Raw genomic sequence first — 23,957 nt, forward strand, 5'->3', positions numbered from 1 at the left:
GTAGGTTACCTGCCTTCCCCCAGAATCAGTTTTCTGAAGATGTAGGTGAAACAGAGTGGGAAATAAATCTCCAAAAATAATCTTAACTGATTATTTCAAGTGAGTGAGAGATTTAGCCCCAGAGTCAACTCCCCAATAGAACTGCCAAGACCCTAGGCATTTTACTGGATCATCATATTGGCCAAAGAGCTACTCGGAATGGAGTTCTTATAGACGTCGTCCCAGGTGGATAGCAGTGGAAGATGGTGGAATGTGAGAGAGGGAGGAGATATCGGGAGTGACATTTCTTTCCTCTGATGCTCACCCCCAGCCTCCCCATTGCCAGTCCTTCAGGAGAAAGCACTTCCCAGGGCTGAAACTTGGCATTTACAGCACATAGCACAGATGCCTGTTGGATTGCATCAAGTTTACATGGAGCATCAAGTTTTTTTAAAAATGAAATCATTATAAATTCTGGCAGTTTTTATGGTATAATTAAAATGTCTAACAGGATACCTCTGGGAAACCAAATGCAGTTTTGCTATTTATAGAGCCAGCAGAGGTAGTGTTTCTTGCCAACTTTCATATCTTATGACCTATAAATTGCTCTTAATAGCTAATCTGTCATCCCAGTTCTCATACCAGAAAGCTTGTTTCCTTATTAATCTGTTAATTTGCATCTGCAAAGGACATTTACAAACACTTGGTGTGAAAACATCGCTGTATTAATGCTGGGCATTATAAATAATTTATCACCTGTGATAGCAACTCTTAGATCTAGGTAATAGATCTTTCTGACATTGTATTATTCTTCCAACCCTAATATAATTTTGATAAAAATAATTATTATGAAAGCTCCTCTGGCCTCACAGTATTAGAAAAGGCTGACAGGTTACCATGGAGAAGCTGTAACTATTACTAATAGCTCTCTAGGCTCAGAGTAATAGATTCAAACCAACTATTTCAACTATTACCATAGAAAAGAATTCAGATACATACATTATTTTCTTTTCTGGAATAATTGCCGAATATTTCTCCAACCTTGGATTTAAACATTGGGATAGACTGGTTAGATTGATTATGATAAACCTGATACCAATTACTGAACATGCACAGCATGGAAATGATTTAAGGCCATTAAAGACCATGTAATTAAAATTTCCCTGTTTGTGTGGTAGTTAAGCCTCCTCCTTCTCTGGGGCTGTAAGTTCACAATTCTTAGAAATCCCATTTAGGAAGCTTTCTCCCTACCAAGATACTTAGAATTTAACTGTTTGTTTGTTTGCATTTCCTTGATTTGTCTGATTCAATTCAAGAAGCATTTGTGGAAGCAGAAAACAGAATATAAAAGAGGAGAGATCAAGTAATGAGGGGCAAGGGTCAGAAGCCAGGTAAGGCTTTACAAGTATTTGGGGATTCCATCTGCCTGTTAAGGTGAGGCTCTGAGTCTGGCCATAAGCCAGATTGGTGGCTCAGAGAAAGAGGAAAATATGACTATGGACAAAAGTCACAGTAAGATGAAGCCATGGCAGCGCAGTGAAAGGCTTTTTTTCTTTTGTCCTTATAAAGATGGCACTGGGTGATACCCTGCACAATGTCCTCAACAATACAGAGATAGAATCTCTTTAATTCTTGTCCAGTTGGTTCAGTGTGACTATTGAGTAAACAATTCCAGAAGTTCATGACCATCATTTAACCTTTACATGGAATTACTCTGTCAGCTCAGTTGCGGATTAAGGGTAGATTTTCAGGCTAGAATCCACTCCTTAAATAGGGAGTCTATGTCACTTCAGGCCTCACAGAACATGATTCAATCTTCTGTTTTCAGGTATGTATTTGAGTGGCTAATGATTCCCCTAAGCAATCTGTGATTTGGATAAAGTACTTCCAGAGAGACTTTTGCATCTACTAATAAAGGTTTCAAAAATCAGCTGCGTTTAGTACCCAGTCTTTTCAAATGGGGCTTTCTTATAAAAATGCCTAAAATTTCATCATCCAGAAACCTATGGTAATTGGCACATAATTGAACCACTACATAATGTTAATGGTAACTTATATTTCCTGAAGAATTAAATTATTAATTTTTGTTCAGTGTGGTATTGGTCAGGACTGGCCAGGTTTATGAAGTAGTAACAATCAATCTCAAAGTCTCTGTGGCTTACAACAGCTAAGGCTTCGTTCTGGGGCCCCTGTATATTCATTATAGATCAGACAGGGATCTGTTCCGCCTTGACGTGCTTCTCATTTGAAGATCGATTCTGATGACACAGTCTGTAGCAAAGGGGATAGAGAATGTGTAAAGATGCACTGGTTCCTGCAAGCTGCCCTCCGGGGAACAGTCACATTTATTAGCCACAGCAGGCCCATGGCCACCCCCACTTGGCCTCACGCAGGCGGTGATGTTCACTCTCACCTGTGTGGAACGAGAAAGCTGGCATAATTGTGAATGGCCCCAAAGACTATTCTTAGCATCACTGGTGCTTAAAATATCCTAACTTTATTCTAATTAGCCACTTTTTAAACTATATTCTAATTAGTCACTTTTGTTAAGCATTTCATTGTTATTTTTACTGATCTCCTTGGTTTTCACGTACTTCATAGAAATATGTGGACCGTATTGCACCACAGGTTGTGAATTTATCAAAAGAGGCCATCTGTACACTTTATAGTCCAGTGAGCACAAGAGCTAGTCTGAGGCTGTGGCTCTGAACCCGGGCACTGTCGTTAATTTTGTACTTTGGGGCGTGTCACATCATTTCTCTGAATCTTGACCTCTCTTGAGTCTGGTTTGATCTCACAAATCAGTACCATCATAACATATACTTAAAAGCTTTGTTACAATGATCAAGTGAAACTCCACACGAGAAGTGTCTCAGATTCTACATACTGTGGACAGACAGAGCTCATGGAAACTTACCTTCCAGACTTCAGGGTCTAATCAGCTGCCTGCTCCAGCCTAAACTCACTCTGCCGTACTTCATGCCCTTGACCATGACATTTCCATATCCCAAAAGAATGCTCCTATTCTCCCAAGAAGGAAAACTCCAATTCATTCATTCATTTTTAAGTTAATAGACATTATTCTTAGAACAGAAAACTGAGTAGATATTATAGACAGCTTCCACATACCCTCTCTGTCCCCATTAGTTCCCCCTTTTATTAATATCTTGCATCAGTTCGGGACATGTGTCACAGTTGATGAACCAATATTGGTGTCTTACTGTTAGCTCAGTTCATAATTGACGTCAGGGTTCAATGTTGTACAGCTCTATGGCCTTTGACAAATACCTGATGTCAGGTGTCCACCATTGTAGTGTCATGCAGAATAGCTCAGTTTCATTGCCCTCAAAGCCTAGTTCTCCCAGAGTCCCTGTAACCACTGATCTTTTTACCCTGTAGTCTTGGCTTTTCCAGAGGGTCACACAGTTGAAATCACACAGTGTGCTGTTATTTTAGGCTGGCTTCTTCACCAAACAACAGACACTGAAGGTTTCTTCCATACCTTCCATACCTTTTGGTGGTTCAGTGGACAATTCTTTTTTATCATTGAATAACATCACACTGCACAACAACACCACAGTTTATTTACTCATTCATCTTTTGAGAGCTGCCTTGGTTGCTTCCAGTGTCTAGCAATTATTAATGAAGCTGTTATTAGGATTTGCATTCAGGGGCTGGGGCTCAGTGGTAGAGCACTTGCCTAGCATGTGTGAAGCACTGGGTTTGATTCTCAGCACTGCATAAAAGTAAATATATAAAATTAAGGTATTGTGTCCCTCCACAACTAAAAAGAAATTAAAAAAAAAAAAGAGTTGTGTTCAGGTTTGTGTGTGGACAAACATGTTCACCTTGATTGGGAGCAGGATTGCCGAATCCCATGGTGAGACTATACTTGGTCTTAGAAGAAATTGCCCAACTATCTTCTGGAGTGATTGTACCATTTTCATTCCTTCCAGCAATAGGTGAGGATCTCGGTGGCTCCGCATCCTCACCAGTGTTTGGCATTGTCACTGTGTTTTGCTGTGGGATACACAGTGGCCTCTCATTGCTGTTTTGATTTCCAGCTCCCTGAGGTCAGGGATGTTGAGGGTCTTCTCGCTTGCTTCCTGGCCATCTACATTTCTTCTCTGAGAGGTGCTTCTTCAGATCTTTTGCCCTTTTTTATTCCTTATTGTTTAGTTTTTATATTTGATACAAGTTTTTCTATCAGATGTGTGTTTTGCAAATATTTTCTCAGCTTGCAGTTTGTCTTTTCATTCTCCTAACAATGTCCTTTTTTCTCAATATCTTTATTTTACTTATTTATTTTTATGTGGTGCTGAGGATTGAACCCAGGGCCTCCCATGTGCTAGGCGAGCACTCTGCCACTAAGTCACAACCCCAGCCCCTTAACAGTGTCTTTTGCAGAGCATAAGGTTTTAATTTTATAAAGTCTAACTTACTAATTTTTTTCTTTCATGTTATATCTAATAACCAGAGGTCACCTAGATTTTCTCTCGTTATCTTCTCAAAGTTTTATAATTCTGCATTTTATATGTGGGTCTGTGATCCATTTCAAGTTAATGTTTGTGAAAGGTATGAGGCCTGTATATAGAATCTTTTCTTGGCATGTGAGATTTAGTTGCTCCAGTACCATTTCTTGAAACATATTCTTCTCTGTTGAATTACCCCTGTTCCTTCGACAAAATTAGTTCATGATATTTGTGTGGGTATAGAGAATTTTCTTGACTGCGTGAATGAATGAATGAACAGATGTCCCAACCAACCAGCAGACTCCAAATACTCCAGAGCTTAAACCACTTGAAATAAAGTGTTTACTAAGACCATGTGTTGGATGTGCAAATGATCCTAAGATGTCCCTAAGCAAGGGGTGAATTTTCTCATGAATATGATTGCAGAAGACTAATTGAAGGCATGCCAGCCTTCGTATATGAAGATGATGACTTTCCTACCATGGGTGGTCTTTTTAGTTGTGGTAACAGAACTTCATGTTCTATTTCCTGATCATCTTCTACCACATCTCTGAAATGAATAAAGCTAAGTGGGTATTATTTTGGTTGGAGTAAGAAGAGAAACTCAAAACTAAAATATTTGAGCATCTTCTACATAATAAGCCATGAATGAGGCTCTTTACAAATACTGATTTACTTTAAGCCTATCAAGCCTCTAATATTAATATTCCCATTTTACAGATGAGGAAACCAAGGCTCAGAGATGCTCCATGATGTGCCTTATCACACATTGTGCTATTTGAGCCTTTGCATGCTTGATTCCAGAGTATCCCTGAGTTTCTGTGTCCCTCTGTCTACATGCATGGTGCATGTGGATTTGGGCAGTAAAAATGAAAAAAATATTTCTAGTACTAGCAGCCAGTACATTTCCCATTTTTCCAACTACATGCAATTGAGTCAATCAGCAATTATACAGATTATTTTCCATATAATACTACTGTGCATTTAATCTCCCGCACAATAAAACTTTAATAAAAAATATATATTGTACAGGGGAAAACATGCTAAGAGGAAAGAAAAACATGTTTAAATCTTCAGACGATGGTTAATGGTAGTGCCATCAATGTGGTTATAGTTTGGGGCAGTTTGAACTTTATTTCTCCAACTAAAACCCCTTAAAGGTGGATGGATGAAATATGAGCAAATTTCCGGCTCTAGATTCAGGTCCCGTGAAACTAACTTGTCAGATGCAGTTCATCTCAAATATTGAGGTCACAGAGCGAGGGGCTCCTGACTCCTCTGTGTTCAGTCTGCAGCTGGAAATGGAGCTTAGGCAGGAGCATGAGTAATTTCTGTCTGTACAAAGAGAAAGCCATTGTCTTACTCCAGCCAGATAGTTTGTTAGCATAACTGTTTGTATGCATTTTAGTATTCAAATACAGATGTTCCAAAATGTTTCCACTGTGGGAAGCAGCTGCTGCTATTCTAGCACAAAAATCTCAGAGAGATTAATATACAAAGGCAGCGTGAACCTTGGTGGCAAATGCAGCATCTGCTTGAGGTGGGGCCCGTGATTCCCTATCGATAGTGGGTCTTCAGATCCTCATTAACAGCCTGAAACCATGTTTCAGATCTACACTTATTCTACAGCAACAGGAACAAAGACAAGTGATTAATTTGTAATTCACTTAGCTGATAAATACCATCACATGTTATTTGCCCTGAGCTGTAAAACCTGGACTTCATTTCCTGTGGCGACTGATAGGAATATAGATGTTTGGTCACAGTGACTGATGTTTTCAGGTAACAGAGCCCAGCCCAGGCAGCTTGCCTTCATAAGACACCGTGCACCCCTTAGCAACGCCTTCACAGAGCACTCGGGCTCCCAGCCTCATCTGATCCCCTCCCAGCCCTGTGGAGTATGGACGGTATTGTCATCAAGTGCCATGTTATAAATAAAAAAGCAAGTTAAATAGGTTAAAATGACTTATTAGGGTGTCACAGCCAGGGCCTTGACACCAAATCCTGTCCACTCCTCCCCTGTGCCAAGCTGCCCCTCTGGTCTCAGGGGCTGTGGTGTATGCTTCCTCAGTTCCATGGTCCTTGGTAGCGATGCTGGTTTGCAGGACACCCGCCTGACAGCATCAGGAAAGAGCTCCTGGCTGGTCCTTCCCTCCTCTCCCCTCCCTAGAAGGGAGATGCCCCAGAATTCCCTGTCCTTATGTTCGGAGAGCTCCCCTAAGTGAGTGCTGTGTCTCCCTGGCATTGGAGAAATGAAGGACCAGAGCAGAGGCTCCCCGGGCCGTCGTTTGGAGTGCCATAACCCAGAAGTTCCTGAGAATGGCGATGCCCGCCGGGTGTGGAGCTGCCCGGGGCCTGTAACCCATCCCGGCGCCCCCTGCTCACTGCCTCCAGGAGCTACTGTGGGAGCCATCTAGTGAATTATTTATGGTTTGTGCGCTTGACAGAGGCTCCTGGCTCGCGGCTGGGCCTAGCGATGTTAAGTGGCTCCAGCCAGGGGAAGGCAGCGCAGCTCTGAACCAGGGTGTGACTGTGCGCCACTTGCTCGTGCAAAAGAGCCCTGGTGTTTTACTGTGAGGGTGACAAAGGGCTGAGGGGGGGAGGGTTTGGGGAGAATAAGGCTGGGAGAGCTAACCACTGAAGCAGAGGGAAGAGGCAGAGTCCTGGGCCTAAAGCACAGGAAGAGAAGATGGTCGGGTGGGTGAGTGGGTGGTGCAGGGGAAAGGCTGGGAGCAGCAGATGCCTGTCTAGACTGCTGACCCGAAGTCCTAAGCTCAGCCCCAAGGGCTCTCCCATGGGAACCCGTGGCCAGTGTGGTCCAAGTGGCATGCCATTTGGTGTCACCAGTGCTGCTTCTGCCAGATCACAGCGCTGCAGCATTGTGACTCTCATGGAGCTGTTTCTGTTCTCTCCACTCAGAAGAAAGCAAAAAAAGTAAATTTCTAAGGATGTATTTCCTCTCTATTTTCTAAATCTTTTTGTTGGAACATCTGTGAAATGATAAAAGCAACTTAGAACAATATGGAAGATTTTGCAAATATACTATTTGCAAGCCCCATAAAAATGGTGTCTCAGTCATTTTGATCAAGAACTGCTATTTCACAAGCAAAGGAAACAGGGTAGCAAATCACTCATATCTATAAAATATTAATAAAAGTGTCCTGAAGTGCACAAACATAGAACCCTTCCCACAAAGAAATGCCCTTACTCAGCAGGGACAGCATTACCTCATGGCTAGTCCTGTGCCCGGGGCCCTGGGGAAGATTTCTTGCCCATGTGTGAGAGTTCAGCCTTTGTTCCGCCAGGGTCTGGTTTCCATGCTTCAGAGGGAAGCATCATGAAGAGAGGGGGTGACATGGCCCTAAGCTGTAGACTGGCAGTGAAGGAGGGGAGGGGAGGAAGCTTCCAACTTGTGGAATGAAAAGAAGGAGTTAAAAAGCCCAGCATAACTTCCCTGTCATACCTCTGCAAAGGAGTTAGAAACTGAAGACCAGGCTCTAGGACTGTATGTGCTTGTGTACCTCTCCTGTGATATTTTCATAGTTCCTGTGTGATCCGCTACACTGACACAGAGTTATTTTCATTGAAACCTTTAAGACCAAAAGGGTTTCTGTGCTTTTCTTTGGGTGGTGAGCCTAAGGAGGGCAGGGAGGCTTCATGGAGGATAAACGAGACCACCCCATTCAGAGGCACAGGTTGGAACACAGCCATTGATTTACAAGGAGACTCATCCAAATCTAAGCCCTCCACAGTAACCAGCACCGATAAAGTCCTTTGAAGGAACAAGATGAGAAATCAGGACCTTCAAGTGGGTCCTGGTTTGCAAAATTCTCAGTCCTCATGGTGAACATCTCCCTCACCACTAATGCATCCATTTGCTTCGCAGAAAACCAGAGTACAGAATCACCCAGGAGGGCCACAAGCCAAGCCCAGGCTTCTCCTGTGAATGTCCTACACTCTGTCATATGTAGTAATTAATTTTGGTTTTCTTCAACACTTTCTTATAGCACAGAGGTTAATGGGTATTAACAGAGCTGTAATATCATAGTGAATATTAGAAATGTCACCAAGTCTTTAAACTAAGACAAAGGTCATATGGAACACAACCTGCTTCTGTGAGATTAGGCATGGAAAGCTCCTGATTAAATTACCATTGTCTTCTGCTGGGAACTTGGTGTTGGATGTGCTCTTTATCAGTTCTCTGGAGGTCTGTGGCCCACTGATAGAAACTCCATTAGGGACTGGATTGATAGTTACAGGCAAACTCTGTGAAATTTTATCTGCTGAAACAAACCAAAGCCATTTTCTGATGTGCTTTCATTTCTTGCCTTATCCTTTCTCTCCAGGCAGCTTCGTCAGCCCTGAGCAGTCTGGGCCACGTGTACACAGCCATCGGAGACTACCCCAATGCACTGGCCAGTCACAAACAGTGTGTTCTTCTCGCCAAGCAGTCCAAAGACGAGCTTTCCGAAGCCCGAGAACTTGGCAACATGGGAGCTGTGTATATTGCCATGGGCGACTTTGAGAACGCCGTGCAGTGCCACGAGCAGCACCTGAAGATAGCCAAGGAGCTGGGGAACAAGCGGGAAGAGGCCCGGGCCTACAGCAATCTGGGCAGCGCCTACCATTACCGAAGGAACTTCGACAAGGCCATGTCCTACCACAACTACGTGCTGGAGCTGGCGCAGGAGCTGATGGAGAAGGCCATCGAGATGCGGGCCTACGCAGGCCTGGGCCACGCCGCCAGGTGCATGCAGGATTTGGAAAGAGCGAAACAGTACCACGAGCAGCAGCTGGGCATAGCTGAGGACCTCAAGGATCGGGCAGCAGAGGGGCGCGCCTCCTCCAATCTGGGTAAGGAGCAGGTTGTTTGCAAGACCCTGGGTCAATGTCATGCGCTGGAAACAGCTGGAGCAGCCCACTGTCTCTTATAGTGTGTGCTGTCTTTCCTTGAGATAGGTTCCCCTGGAACCACCCCACCCTTCCTGTTATCATTGCTCTGAGGATTGGACTCTGAAATACTAGGAAAACAAAACACCCCATCTTTCTTAAAAAATATTTTTATTAGTTGCTGATTTTATTTTATTTTATTTATCTACATTTGGTGCTGAGAATCAAAGCCAGTGCCTCACACATGCTAGGCAAGCTCTCTGCTGCTAAGCCACAACCCCAGCCCTCACCCCAACCTTTTAATCTGTCTACAGAGAAGAGCAACCAGATTTATCTAATTAGAGAGAAGGGGAAATGAAGATGATATAAGCTATTTTGATTTAAATGAAAGAGATGCTACTAAGAAGTGACCAGTGCAAGAGAACTGGAGAGAATTTTTGCTTATAGTAATTTCTTTACCTAACCCCACAGAAAATGTATTTTTACTCAGAATTATCTGTATTCATAAAAGCTACTGTTAATTTTAGTATAATGCAAAATTATTTTGTGAAAGATTAAAAGATAGGTTTGCAGTCACCATTTTGCTAGTACTTGGTTACAGTAAAGACATTTACAGTTTGAAATAGTTTATATGTAGTGGTAAGAGACCAGCAGTAATTGGTAACTGGTTTTTAGAAGATATTGTTATATCTCTTGTTATCCAAACACATGTGGGTATATAATGAATGGCACATACAGATGTGCTTGGAAGTATAAGCTGTCTGGAGCCCCTGGTTCATTCTGTGCCCACAAGGATTCAGGGTGGGGCGAAGACAAGGAGAAAATGACTTGATGGTATCAGTGCATGCCTATCAGATACTGGTGGCAGCAGGATGTGAAACTCAGCCCCATTTTAATTATTATGCTTGCTGAAACCAAGCATCCCCATCTCTTCTTGTAATTTGGTCACTCACTACTTCTCCCTTCCTTTACCTCTACTTATTTTAATCATATGTTTTTTGGCTAGTTGTTGGAGAGAGCCTTACAGATGGTATGAGAGTCTGACAAGAGCCACAGAAATAGGATCCTGACTTTATATATCCATTCAACAGTTTTTTGCAAATATTTTACAAATATTTATTGAATGCTTAATATGTGCTTTAAGGGACAGAGAACTTTTTAAAAAATCGTTATCTTTAAAGAGCTAATAATTTAGTTAGAAAAATAAGACAAATATGCAGGACACCAAAGTCCTCCCTCAAAAACAATGATAGTGATGTGTTGCCATGGAATTCCTAGAAGAGAGACCCTGAGGGCTGGGAATAGCCTCAAAAATGAAAACTTCCTACAGGGGATTAGATCCAGGTGGACTCTGAAGCACTGGCAAGATTTGGCCAGGAATAGAATGGCATTGATGCCAAGGGACATGTGAAAGAAGGTATGAGTTGTAGCAGATTTGCATATCTGAGAGATGGTACCATGATTAGAATTCAGGAATGTGCTGCAGGGTGATAGAAGATTGGCATGAAAAAGAGGCAGGGGTATGTTCATGAACAGAATTGTGCAAGTTGTGAATATGGGGATCAAAATGAGTCAAGCAGTGATGGCAGGATGGAGTAGAGGGCTTGGAACCTAGAGGTGAGAAAGTTATACGTATTAGACTATCAATGTTTTCCTTTTCATCTTGTGTCAGTTTGATAAGTTGTATTTTTTTCAAAAACTTTGTTCACTTCATCTAAATTGTTGAAATTATTGGCCTAATGTTGTTTTTAATATCTCATTATTACTTTAATGTTGAAGCTTGTCTAGGGATATTCCTCCCTTATTACTGATATTAGGAGTTTGTGTTGTATGGCCCCCCTCCACTTTCCTGAATCATTCTGACTAAAAATTTATCAATTCTTTTGACTTTTAAAAGGAACCAACTTTAGCTTTTGTCAGTTTTTCCCTATTGTTTATCTGCTTATTGTTTTCTTTATTTTTATAGATAGAGAGAGAGAGAATTTTTTAAATTTTTTTTTTTTTTTTTTAGTTTTCGGCAGACACAACATCTTTGTATGTGGTGCTGAGGATCAAACCTGGGCTGCACGCATGCCAGGCGAGCGCGCTACCGCTTGAGCCACATCCCCAGCCCCTGCTTATTGTTTTCTTCATTCTACTTTGAGTCCTTTTTTTAGCTACCTAAGGGCAAAACTTAGGTTATTGATTATATACTCTTCTTCTAATACAATCATTTAAACATATGAATTTTCCTCTAGAAATATGGAGTGAATTTAATAAAATCATGCCTCATATAAATATGGCACAGAGAATTCCACCTTTATGTATATATAAATATGTATATATAAATAAATAAAGGAAGATCGATAGAGTAGAAGAAGGAGAATGGGGGAGGGAAGAAGCGGAAAAGATGGTAACCAGGACTGAAATGGAGGAAATCAAATTCCATATATGTATGGCGTTGTCACACTGAACCCACCTACTCAGTATAATTGTAATGCTCTAAGAAAATTTTTACTATATCTATACCCCTTTCCTCCCTCCCTCCCTCCCTCCCTCATTTCCTCCCTTCTTCCTTCCTTCCTTTCGTTCTCTCCCTCTTTTTTTTCTCTCTCTCAATTTAACCCAGGGGCACTTAACCACTGAGTCACATCCCCATCCATTTCTCACTTTTTAAATTTTTGAGACAGGATCTTACTCAGTTGCTTATGGCCTCACTAAATTGCTGAGGTTGGCTTTGAACTTCCAATCCTCCTGTGTACGCCTCCTGAGCCACTGGAATTACAGAAGTGTACTACCACATTCAGCTCCCATACCTTTTAAAATATGTTTTCACTTAATTGAGCTTTAAAATTTTTATAAAGTTATTTATGATTTCTTTTTGACTCATGAAGTATTGTTTAACTTTAAAATATTTGGGGGTTTGGAGTGTAGCTCAGTGGTAGGCACTGGTCAAGCCTGTGTAAGGCTCTTGGTTTAATCCCCAGCACTGCACCAAAACAAATTTTTTAAAATTGAGGTTTTCCTAGATACTGTATTGTTATTTTAGTTTAATTTTATTATGGCCAGGCAGTATATTTTAGGATTTCAATGTAATCTTTAAGTACCTAATGGGTCAAGTTAGTTGATAGTATTGTTCAGATCATGTCTGTTTCATTGTGCGTGGGAGGGTGGGTACTGGGGATTGAACTCAGGGTCACTCAACCACTGAGCCACATCCCCAGCCCTATTTTATATTTTATTTAGAGACAGGGTCTCACTGAGTTACTTAGCACCTCACCATTGCTGAGGCTGGCTTTGAACTCACTATCCTCCTGCCTTAGCCTCCAGAGTCTCTGGGTTTATAGGCATGTGCCACCACACCTTGTTTTGTTGTGATTTTTAAAATCTTTTTTCGAAAATTATTCAGAAGGGGGTTGTTAAAAACCTCTGCATATTATTGTGGATTTATCTGTTTCTCAACCTAGAATTCTATGTCCCGCAAAACTGTCCTTCAAAAATGAAGATGAAACAATTCAGCAAAAGCTTGCTTCTTGAATTTTGAAGCTCTCTTATTGAGCTAATATTCATTAATGATCAGTTTGTCTTCCTGACATATTGTCCCCTTAATGATTATGAAATGACTTTTTGATCTTTGATAATATCCTTTTATCTGGAAGACTACTTCATCTCATACTGATGTGCCCATTCCCATATTCTTACGCTTATTATTTCTATAGTTTATCTTTTTCCATCCATTTGCCTTTTATTTCTGTTTTTTATTTAATATTTGTCAACTGCAGACAATGTATAGTTGTCTGTATATTGATATATACTTCTCCATAGTTGGTTTGGGCCTTATATTTGGAGAATCTCTTTCATTTAATATTTAATATAATTATTAGTATTGTTGGATTTATGTTTGTTTTCTTACTCTGGTTTTCCCATTAATGTTTTGATCTTTTGTTGCTTTTCTGCTTTACATGGGTTAATTTAACCTTTTAGATTTTCTCTATTTGCTTTTTTAACTCTGTTTCTTTGCAATATTTTGTAGTGGTTGCTCTAAAGAGCACATCCTCTACCACTGACTTTTTAGTCTCCCTTGAGCTAACAGCATTGCACTTCCTGTGAAGTGTTTCTTGCAACCATCTGAGTCCACCTGGACTTAATACTGCAGTTGTTACACTTGTGCTACTATACCCACATTCTTATTAAATCCACAGGACCTTGTTATATTTGTATTTTAAAAAAGACATTTTAATGAATGAAGGGGGGAAATGACATTTTATATTTACCAACTGTTCCCCATTTCTGCTGCTCACATTTATCCTAAAGATCGGAGTTTCCATCTGATCTCATTCCCTTCAGCCTGAAGAGCACACTGGGCATATCTCGTGGTGCTTGACTGCCAGCGAATGCGCTTCCTTTTTGTTGGATTTATTTATTTATTTATTTCATGTTTGTCAACTACGGACAATGTACTGTTGTCTTTTTCATAGTAGGTTTGGGCCTTTTAATTGGAGAATCTCTTTTATTTAATATTTAACATAATTATTGGTATTGTTGGATTTATGTTTGTTATCTTACTACTGGTTTTCTGGTTTGACCTTAAAATGTCTTGGTTTCCTCTTCATTTTTTAAGGATAACTGTGCTGGATATAGAATTCTAGGTTGATATGTTTTTAAATCTTTCTTTTAGCCCTTTAAAGATGTCTGTCTAATTTTTTTAAAAAAACTTTATTTTGTTGATTTATTTGTATGTGGTGCTGAGGATAGAACCAGTGCCTCACATGTGCGAGGCAAGTGCTCTGCCACTGACCCCAGCCCCAGCCCCTGTCTAATGTTTTTTGACTTCTATTATTTCTTTTTTTTTTAACTTTTTTTATTAGCTACACATGACATTACAATGACCTTGCTGATTCATACATTTGAATCATTGGGGTATAATTTCTCATTTTTCTAATTATACAGATTGCAAAATCACACTGGTCATAGAGTCACCTATATACATACAGCAATCATAATGTCTATTCTTGCAAAAACTCAGTAGATTTTCATACTCTATATGTCATGTGCCATTTTTTCATGATTTTTTCAAGATTTTCTCTAAATTGGGTTCTTCAGCAGTTTGACTATGATGTGCCCAAATGTGACTTTTCTGTGTGTCTTTTTCCTTTTTCTCATTATTTAAGCTTTTGAATCTGCAGATGTATAACTTTTACCAAACTTAGGAATTTTTATCTATTGTTATTTCAAGTATCTGTTTCTGGCCCATCCCCACTCTCCTATATTATAAGAATTTACATATATTTTAGATCTTTTAATATTGTCCCATATGCTACTAAGATTTTCTTCATGTTTTTAATCTTTTCTTCAGTTTGGAAAATTATGTGATCTACCTTAAAGTTCACTAGCTCTTTAGCCACCTCCAATCTGCTGTTAAAACCAGTGATGCAGACTTTAGGGGTTCCCTAAAATCATCCTCTCTCTGCCATCAACTGCAAGGTTAGGGGTCCCTGAGAACCACCCTCAATTTCAGAACCTCACTAGAAGGACTCATAGAAATCACTGAAAGCTGTTCTACTCATGGTAAGAGAGTAGAAGGTCCGAATGAGTTTCTCTGGCCTGCACAGGGTTATTTGCCAGCCTGAAACTCACTCAGACCTTAGTATTGGTTTTTACTGGACCTTGCTCACGTAGATGTAGTTGGCCACCTGTGTGTGTGACCTCAGTTTCCAGCCCCTCTGGAGGCTGAGCTGATACCATATGACCAAAGGCCCCACAAGAAATCATATCATTAGCCTAGACCATCGACTAGCCAATGCTTTCTGATAAACAGTGACACTGTTGTCATGTAGGAGAATTCCAAGGGCTTTGCCAGACACAAAGTCCAGACCTCTCTTTGGGCAAGATTAATTCCTTAGGTGAATTTCCTTAGTTATATACTTTATTTTTAGCTGAAGAATTCCACTTGGTACTTTTCATTGACATTTCAGTTTTTTCGGCTGGGATTTGTGTGTTTACTCTTGTGTTTTTTCCTTCAAATGGTGAGTCTAGTTATGACAGCTGCTGTTAAAATCTTGTCTGCTAAATCCATGCAGGTCATCTCAGGGTTAGACTCTATTGATTTTGTCTTTTTTTTTTTCCTTTCCGTAACAGCTTGACTGAGATATAATCTACATGCCACACAATTTAAAGTGTATAATTCAATGATTTTTAGTATAGTTGCAGAGTTGTAGGTTGGTCACCTTTTGTTCTGAGTATTAGTGACTTTCTAATGTTTCTGTGTATGCCCAGTAATATAGGATCACATCTGAAATGTCTGAATGATGTTTTATAGAGAAATTGGATTCAGATCTCTCATAATAATGTTGATTTGTTGTTGTTTTATCAGGCAGTTAACTTGGCTGAATTTGACCACCAAAATCAGGCTTCCCTATGGTGGTGACTTCGGAAATCTTTCTTGGATCATTTAGCCTTAAATTGGCTGCTTAGACTCTGCCTTGCACATATGTGTTTTAGGGGTTAGAGAAAGAGATAAGGGAAGAGTTCATACTCAGGATTCGGGGCTCTTTCCCCTCTTTGGGATATTTTCCTCCTCTGATTTTTCAAGTTGATAAGACTATGTGTTTCTACCAGAATTTTAGCCTCACCATATAGTACTATTTGGGGCCTGCCCACTGGCAAAAAATAAAAATAAAACTTAGTTTTATTTAACGTATCCTGTGGGCTGGTGAGCTCAGTGATAGAACATATCCTCGTTGTGCACCAGGTGCTGGCTTTGATGCAAAAAAGGAAAAAAAAAAAGTGCATTAAAAATGTTCCCTGGCGTTTGAAAGGTGGCTGCTGCCGTCTTCAGTGGGTTGGTCCCCACCCCTCTGGGACCTCTGGCTGCTCTGCTTGCTCTCCAGCACCTGCGGGACTCTCTTCCCATCACTCCAGGCTTACATTGGTCTGAATGGAGGAGTCACTCCATTGAAGCCAAACCTCACCTAGTCTTTTGGTTTGCTTTTTGTTGTTCTGATTTTGTTGTTGTTTGTTTGTTTGGTATGGAGCCACATTCTCCAGCCCCCTCCCCCCCCCCTTTTTTTTTTTTTTTTTTGAGACAGGGTCTTGCTGCCTTACTGCTGAGGCTGGCTTTGAACTCACGATCCTCTTGCCTCAGCCTCCAAGCTGCTGGGATTACAGGCATGCGCCACGGTGCCCAGCTCCACCTATTCAGTTTTGACCATGGCAATTTGATTTGCATCCTTGTGCCTGACAGAGATAAGCAGCCTCTCCTTGTGGCAGAGGTGAAAGGTGTTCTGTCGCTTTTCATCGTGCCTTGTCAGCAGGCAGTCTTTGGAATGCCCTGCTACCTTGGTCTTGAAATTCCCAGCTCTCTAGGTTTCTGGGAAGCACCACTGTCCTGATTTTCTTTTTACATGTTTTTCATTGGTTTTTCTTGCCCCTTTAAAAAAAATGATATTTTAAAGTTACAAATGTGGTACTTACTCTTGTGAAGAAATATTCTTCTAGTACAATAATGTATAAAGTAGAAAAAGGAAACTTGTCCCCTCATGTGACTGTTCTTCCCTGTCCCACTCCTCAGAGTTAACTACGGTTACAATCTAGTTGGAGTCTTTCCAGACCAGTTGGCTCTGTTCTTACACAGTGTCAGCGCAGTCAGGGGGGTGTGCAGCTTGTTCCGTTTTCGAAACGTGGATCACGGGGTGCTTTTCTGAGTGTGCTTTTTCCCACCTTCTCTCAGGCCCCCATGTCATCCAGACTCCTGACGTTGCTTCTTGACCCTTTCCCATCATATTGCTACTTGCTGAACATGGGAGTCCTGGGATTTGTTCTGGATTCTTTCCTGTTCTCTCTGTCTCTCCCCTTATCAACTCTTGAGGGCTGCATCGGTACATATTGTTCCTAATCCATACTCCCCAGCTCTGACCTTTTTCCTGCCTGAGCATCATTTCACATTTCCAACTACCTGGTAGATACTCCATCTGATTCTCATGCTGATCTGTCAACATTAGTGAATCCAAACCACTTCTCCTGGCCTTCCTAATTCTGTGGAAGGCTCTCCCATCCTGTAGCCATCTGTATAGTTTCCTGTTGCTGCTGTAACAAAATGCCATAGACTTGGTGGCTTAAAACAATGCAAGGTTATTAGCTCTTGGAGGTCAGGAGTCTAAAGTCAGTTTCACTGAGCGGAAGTCAAGATGTTGGCAGGGCTGGCTTATCTGCAGGGTCCAGGAGAGAATCTGTTGTTTCTTTGCCTTTTTATCTGTCTGGTGGTCACCCTCCTCCTCTCCAGAGACACCACTCCAGTCCCTGCTTCTGCCTCACATCACCCTCTCTCCCACCCTCACCCTCCACATCCCTCCAATAAGGACTTCTGTGCTCACATCAGGCTACTGGAAAGGCCAGGAAGTCTCCCTGTCTCAAGTCCTTAACTTAATTACACCTGCAGAGTCCCTTTTGCCATGTAAGGTGACCGTCACAGGTTCTGGGAATCAGGACGTGGACATGCTCAGGGAGATGTTACCCACCCTGCCATGCCATCGTGACATAGCATCCAAGGTCCTCATTGATTTCTTCCCTGTTTTCAGTTGACTCCGGGTCATATCTTCTCACTTACTGGGTCCAGCAGGATCACCCTGATCTCACTGTGGGGTGAGTTGCAGTCAGGAAAGCAAAAGGAGACGTGATCGTGATCGAGAGGGTGGCTGGGTTCTTTGGTCTCCGCCTCTCTTGTCTCTTCCTCCCTCTCCCCTCCCCCACTCACCCCAGGTGACCACCTGGTTGCTCCTGAGCACCTGGATAGATGCAAAGGTGAGCCCGTTTCAGGATTCACTTGCCACACACGTCAGTCTCGGGCCTGGTTGTGTCTTATAGAGGGTCAAATATGAGGGAGGCACAGTGTCAGAACATCTTTCAACTCCGCCATAAGGAGACCACTGCTTATCTCACATATGAGGAGGTCAAGTATCCAGTTAACTGTGGAAAGTGATGGACAGTTTCACAACAACCCTCCTTATTTACTCGTATAAGGTTGAGCATTCGTTACGTGACAGGCATGTGCTATTTAGTGGATAAACCAACATAGCTCCTGCCCCATGGAGCTTTTGGGTTCCATTCAACAAATATGTATGTGTTGAAACCTTTCATATTTAGTCTTCCTCACAAACTTAAAAGGTCAAGAATATTAATTGATTTTTACATATGAGAAAATCAAAGCCCATGTAGGCTTAAAAACTCATTAAGATCTCATACAATGATGTTTGGCCCCTTTTGCTGTTTTTTAGTCTTGGGAGGTATGTGTTGGAGGGAAGGGTTGGTGGCGGGCTATGGTAGGTGCATCCTTTCTCTTACCTCAACTACAGTCACTATTCCTGGTGGCTCTCAGCTATTTTAATTCCAGGATTTAAGAAAAATTACTGGGATAACATTTTTTAAAGATTTTTTTAAAAGATGGACACAATATCTTTACTTTATTTATTTTATTTGTTTTTATGTGGTCCTGAGAAGCACACCCAGTGCCTCTCATATTCGAGGCAAGCATTCTACTGCAGAGCTATAACCCAAGACCCAGAAAAACTTTTATAAAAGTCACATTATGCTGGATATGACCAGTCATCCAACTACTCAGGGGGCTGAGGCAGAAGGATCGCAAATTCAAGGCAACCTAGTGAGATTCTGTCTCAAAATAAAAATAAGAAGGGCCAAGGTGTAACTCAGTGGTGGAGTGCATGTCTAGTTTGAGGTTGTGGATTCAACCCAAGTACTACCAAAAAAAATTAAAGAAACCATATTATTAAAAATTACTAGCTGTCTAAATCAGAAAATTCTGAATTCCCAAGGTCAGATGGAATAATGTTACATATTAACTACAAAGTACCCACCCATATTACACCTTAGTCATCCCTCACTAGATTTTATGGGTGAAATCTTTTCTGAGAACACACCTGAAACTTGGTATTCCTGAAAATCATTACAATAAATTTTAGAAGAATTTTCTATAATATAGTAACCACTTTCTTTTACATTTTTTACCTTTCAATTTTTGTATGTTGGTCTTTTTTTAACAGAAAGAGACATAGCTTTACAAGTAAAATGTTTGTAATTAACAGGAATAATTAATTTACAGTAATGGAGTATTTTTCTTTGGAGATTCTCAGAATGACACACAGGGCCATATTCAAAATAACATCTCAAGATGTTCAAAGGAGTGTGAGAACTCACATACACGTTCTTGGTATCGTCATGCAAATCCGTGGCATTTGTGTTTTACAGCACTTGTCTGTGCCCCCAGGAACCCTCAGAGGCAAACTATTATTTTCCAATTCACTGATGAGGATCCCAAGATCAAGGGACATCTGTGGCTTACCTAAGATCATAGAGTCTGAGGCAGAGTTGGGACCAGTTCTGATTCCATGTCCTCGGATCTTCCCATGAGAACATTCCCACTGAAGTGCAGATCCGAGTGGGAGCCATTCCAGGATTACCTGGCCCAGGGCTAAAAGCCAAAGGGGCTTCTTCTCCCACCCCACGCTGACACCCACCTGCAGGAAGAGAATAGCCACCACCCACATTCCTTTTCCCAAGGAGGCTGTTCTGTGATCCCTTGCATTGAACTAGGTTCTTGCAAGCATTTCATTGACTCCTCACCACAAAGCTTTGCCATAGGTCAGAGCCACAGAGAAAGGGTCCACACACAGGTCTGCTCGCTCTCTTCTCTCTCAGGTCACAGGCTCCCTCTGGACTTTGCACATTTATTGTGTCATTAATTCTGCTTGAGAAGCATGGACAGGACCACACAGATTGTCCAAGTCTAATAATGCCCTGGATCTGGGAAGCCAAATCACACACCTCTGATTTTCACCCAAAGCATGGAAAGGAAAAAATGTAAATATAAAAAATAATATATGCCAGAGCCTAAAACAGATTTTTCTAGACATCTAAAAGAAAGGACCAAGAATGTTCTTTCCCTGTTAAAAAAGGAGAAATGAGAAATGGAGAGCATCAACAGAGCGGGAGATTTTTCTGATCAAGCACCAGAGGACTCGCAGAAAATGATTCAGACCCTCATTAAGGTTATGACATGCACATCCTGTGCCGGGCCCCACACCTATCAGTGCCTAATAAATATTAATAATATTTACTTGCTCCTTTAGGTCAAGATTTGTCACCCGGCTTGTCTAGACATTGCTGTTTAAAAGGGGCTGTGATTTGCTTACAGATACAGAGCGTCTGTAAACATGGGAGCAGAGGCAGACGGGGCAGTAAATCTTGGTCCGAGCTGCACTTGGACTGTGGCAGGAGAGGCTGCAGAACCATCGTTGGGATAATGAAGTGGATGCCTGCTGCCAGGTCCCTGGGTTGTGTCTCCAGCAGGCAGAGCGGAGCAGTAAATTAGCTTATGTTTCAGCTTGGCAGTTGGCACTTGGTTCATTTGTAGATGCTAATTGTAATCTGATGTTATCAGCAGCAGGTAATTGAAATGGGCTTGATGAATTACTTAATTTCTTTTAATAGCTGAGTCTTCAAGAACTGAATAAAGAAGATAAGGTGATCGGGAGGAAAACACAACAGCTCTATCTTTCTAATTAGTGCTTGGAGGTTTTTTCTTCTTTACACAAATGGTTATGAACATGTGAGGCTGAATGGGTTTATGAGTCACAGGCCTCCGTGGGGGCGTTTCCCATTAGGCAGCCCCGTCCTGAGCACTGATAACAGTTCTGTTAGGACCTGGGAGAGGAACACTTGAGGGAGCTCCAAGAAGAACATCGACTGCTGAACACAATTGGTTTCCCAGGCTGGGGTGGGCACTGCCTGCCACAGTGGGACTCGCCCTGCCTTCTGCCCCTCTTCTGTGGCCCTTGTCCTGGAGCAGGGCTGCCTGGCACCACCCAGGAGCATGGGAGCCTGGAGATGAAGTTAATCATTGGCTTCTGCCACCCACACCTGGCACTGGCCCCTCCCACACCTGCCTGTCCCCAAGTCTTTCCATCTGCAGCAGGTCCTGGGTAGCCCTTTGCTCTGCCAGCTATGGCAAGTACAGATGTGACCCGAGGTCCTGCCATCTGTGCTGGACGCTGCACACTGGACCCATGCCGCATGACTGCACGGAGCTCTGGGGTCTTCTGGAATCACCTGGCTCTGCTCTTGTCTTTTGTTCCTTCCTGAAGGGATTCACTGTGCTGGAGTGACTGTGGAAGAATTTGCTTGTGGCTGATTTCAGAAATTTGAAATAAGGGCAGAAAATGTAGAGTGCCAAAATTAGGTCTTTTGGATAGACATTTGGAAATGATATAGCAAACGATTTCTCAGACCACCTCTGGGGTTCTCCTCCATGGAGAATTCTATTTGAAGAAAGGTACAGTTAGAGGTGTAGACTCTGAGACTGTAAGCCACCAGTGTGATCATGGCTGTAGATGCCTTTGATGTCAAAGAAATACACTTCACGGCTCTGAAAATGTGCCACTTCTCCATCTGAGGACTAGTTATATAGCTGTCCTGACTTTGGGACAATTCATTGAGTTGTGTGCATATGATTTCATACTTTTCTGATTATATTTAATATTTTAATTAAAGATTTCTTTTTAAAAAACATTCTAGAACAAATTAGATTTGGAATAATATGCCTTTCTTTTTTCCTTTTTTAAAAACCCTTAATTAACATATGATAATTGTATATATATTAATGAGGTAAATTGTGATGTTAATATGTCTAAATACTCTAGAAAGATTAAGTCAAGGGGCTGGGATTGTGGCTCAGCAGTAGAGCGCTCGCCTAGCAAGGCCCTGGGTCCAAATCTCAGCACCACATAAAAATAAATCAATAAAACAAAGGTATAAAAAAAGATTAAGTCAAGATAATTAGCTATCATCTCACTTCTTTATCTTTGTGTGTGGTGAGAAAGTTTAAAGTCTACTCTTAGTAACTTTGAAATATACAATACATAATTGATAAATTGCCAACTATGTAATAGATCACTAAAGCTTACTCCTCCTATCCAACTGAAACTTTGTATCCTTTGACCAACATTTCTCCTTTCTGCATCCCTTGCCTCTGGCAACAACCATTCTACTCTCAGCTCCAAAGAGTTTAACTTCTTTTCCATATATAAGTCAGATTGTTTAGAAAGTACTACTCTTTCTGTATTTGGCTAATTTCACTTAGCACAATATCCTCCATGTTTATTCCTGTTGTCTGAGATGACTGGATCTCCTTCTTTTTAAAGCCTGTATTGTACTCCATTGCATGTATATATCTTTGTTTCTTTAATCCACTCCCCCATTGATGGACTTTTAGGTTGCTTCTGTTCCTTGGCTGTTGTGCATAATGCTGAAATGAACGTGGAGTGTTGATGTTTTCTTTGACATACTGATCCCATCATGCTCATGGTTTTCACTATTACACACAAACTCCCAAACCCCTACTGACTTCCATCTACGTCATTGATCAACTCCTTTCTCCTGGGCACCTCCCTCTGCCCCAAACAGAGGCCTCTCTCCAAGTCTGTGATTTCTCATTTTTCCCTATTTCTGTGAGTGGGGAAACATGTCCTCATGGTACAACACTGTCTCCTCACAGTACAATCCAGAATTCTCCGTTATTCTGGAACCCCACCTCCCTCCCTCATAGGCAAACTTAGTTGGTCACAGGTCCTGAGAGGCTCTCCTCCCCAGCCAGCTCTTCCTCTCTGCAGGGCCCTTTTCCCCGTCCCTTGGCCTCCCGTGAGAGTCAGCACAGCTCCTTCCACGCTGGTCTCCAGCTTCCCCTCCAGCATCCTTCTCTGCTTCTCAGTCGCCCTCTTGAAACTCCAGCTGTGCACCTCATCATATTATTTCTAGCTTAGAACCCTGTAATTCTAAGTTCTAACCTGTTCTAACCAGTTCTAACCCTGCAGTGGTCCCTAGTGCTTTCAGGGTGAAGTCCAAGTCCTGGCCTGGGCTGTGGATAGGCTCGTTAGCTTGACTCACCTGTGCTACAGGGTGTGCACATACCAACATCCCATCTTACCTCATTAGTACATATAGTTATTCTATATTTCAACAACTCTCAGCTTCCAGAAAGAATCTATCGGCACGTCTGCTATTGCCAGGGTCTGTTTGGACAAAATAGGTCTTTGAAACACTTGACGGAAAGGACTTGAGGTCTCATTAAACTGGGGAGGGGTGGGCAGAGAACTCTTGCCTGAGGCATTGGACGTTTCCCCACCCCCACCTCTCACATGTACTGTCCCCAAACCTCTGGGCTCATTCACTCTGTGGATTCCTCCTGCCATTTGTTCTGTCCCATGTATCTTCCTCCTCTGTGAAGCTAAAGTCTTACTTATTCTTTTGTAGTTTGATAAGAAATCACACTACTCTGAAGCCTTTCAGACTCTTCCAGAAGTTTTAGAGTTCTTCTCTGTTCCCCTAACGTTTTTTGTGGAACACTTACTGGGTGGTGTAATTATTTGCCACCTAGCTCACAAATTCCAGGAACTGGCAGGATGTGTATCTTAGGCTTTTTTATGTCCTTACTACCTGCTGGCTACTGCTGGTCCACAGGGGCATGCGTCTTAGTTCCTTTTCTGCTGCTATAACAGAATACCGTGGACTAAATTAAATTATTAACCACACAAGTTTATTTGCCATACAGTTTTAGAGGCTGAGATGTCT

At 41.7% G+C, this 23,957-nt stretch overlaps 1 protein-coding gene across 1 annotated transcript in view; it reads left to right on the forward strand.

Annotated features, from left to right (window-relative positions):
- Positions 1 to 23,957, forward strand: part of Ttc28 (tetratricopeptide repeat domain 28) — a 595,992-nt gene that overhangs the window by 436,152 nt on the left and 135,883 nt on the right. Inside the window, exon 6 of the mRNA XM_026412187.2 lies at positions 8,798 to 9,305. Within this exon, the coding sequence (XP_026267972.2) occupies positions 8,798 to 9,305 (508 nt within the window). The remainder of the gene's footprint in view (positions 1 to 8,797; positions 9,306 to 23,957) is intronic.

Source organism: Urocitellus parryii, chromosome 3 (genome assembly GCF_045843805.1).
Source record: "Urocitellus parryii isolate mUroPar1 chromosome 3, mUroPar1.hap1, whole genome shotgun sequence".
NCBI classification, from domain to species: domain Eukaryota; kingdom Metazoa; phylum Chordata; class Mammalia; order Rodentia; family Sciuridae; genus Urocitellus; species Urocitellus parryii.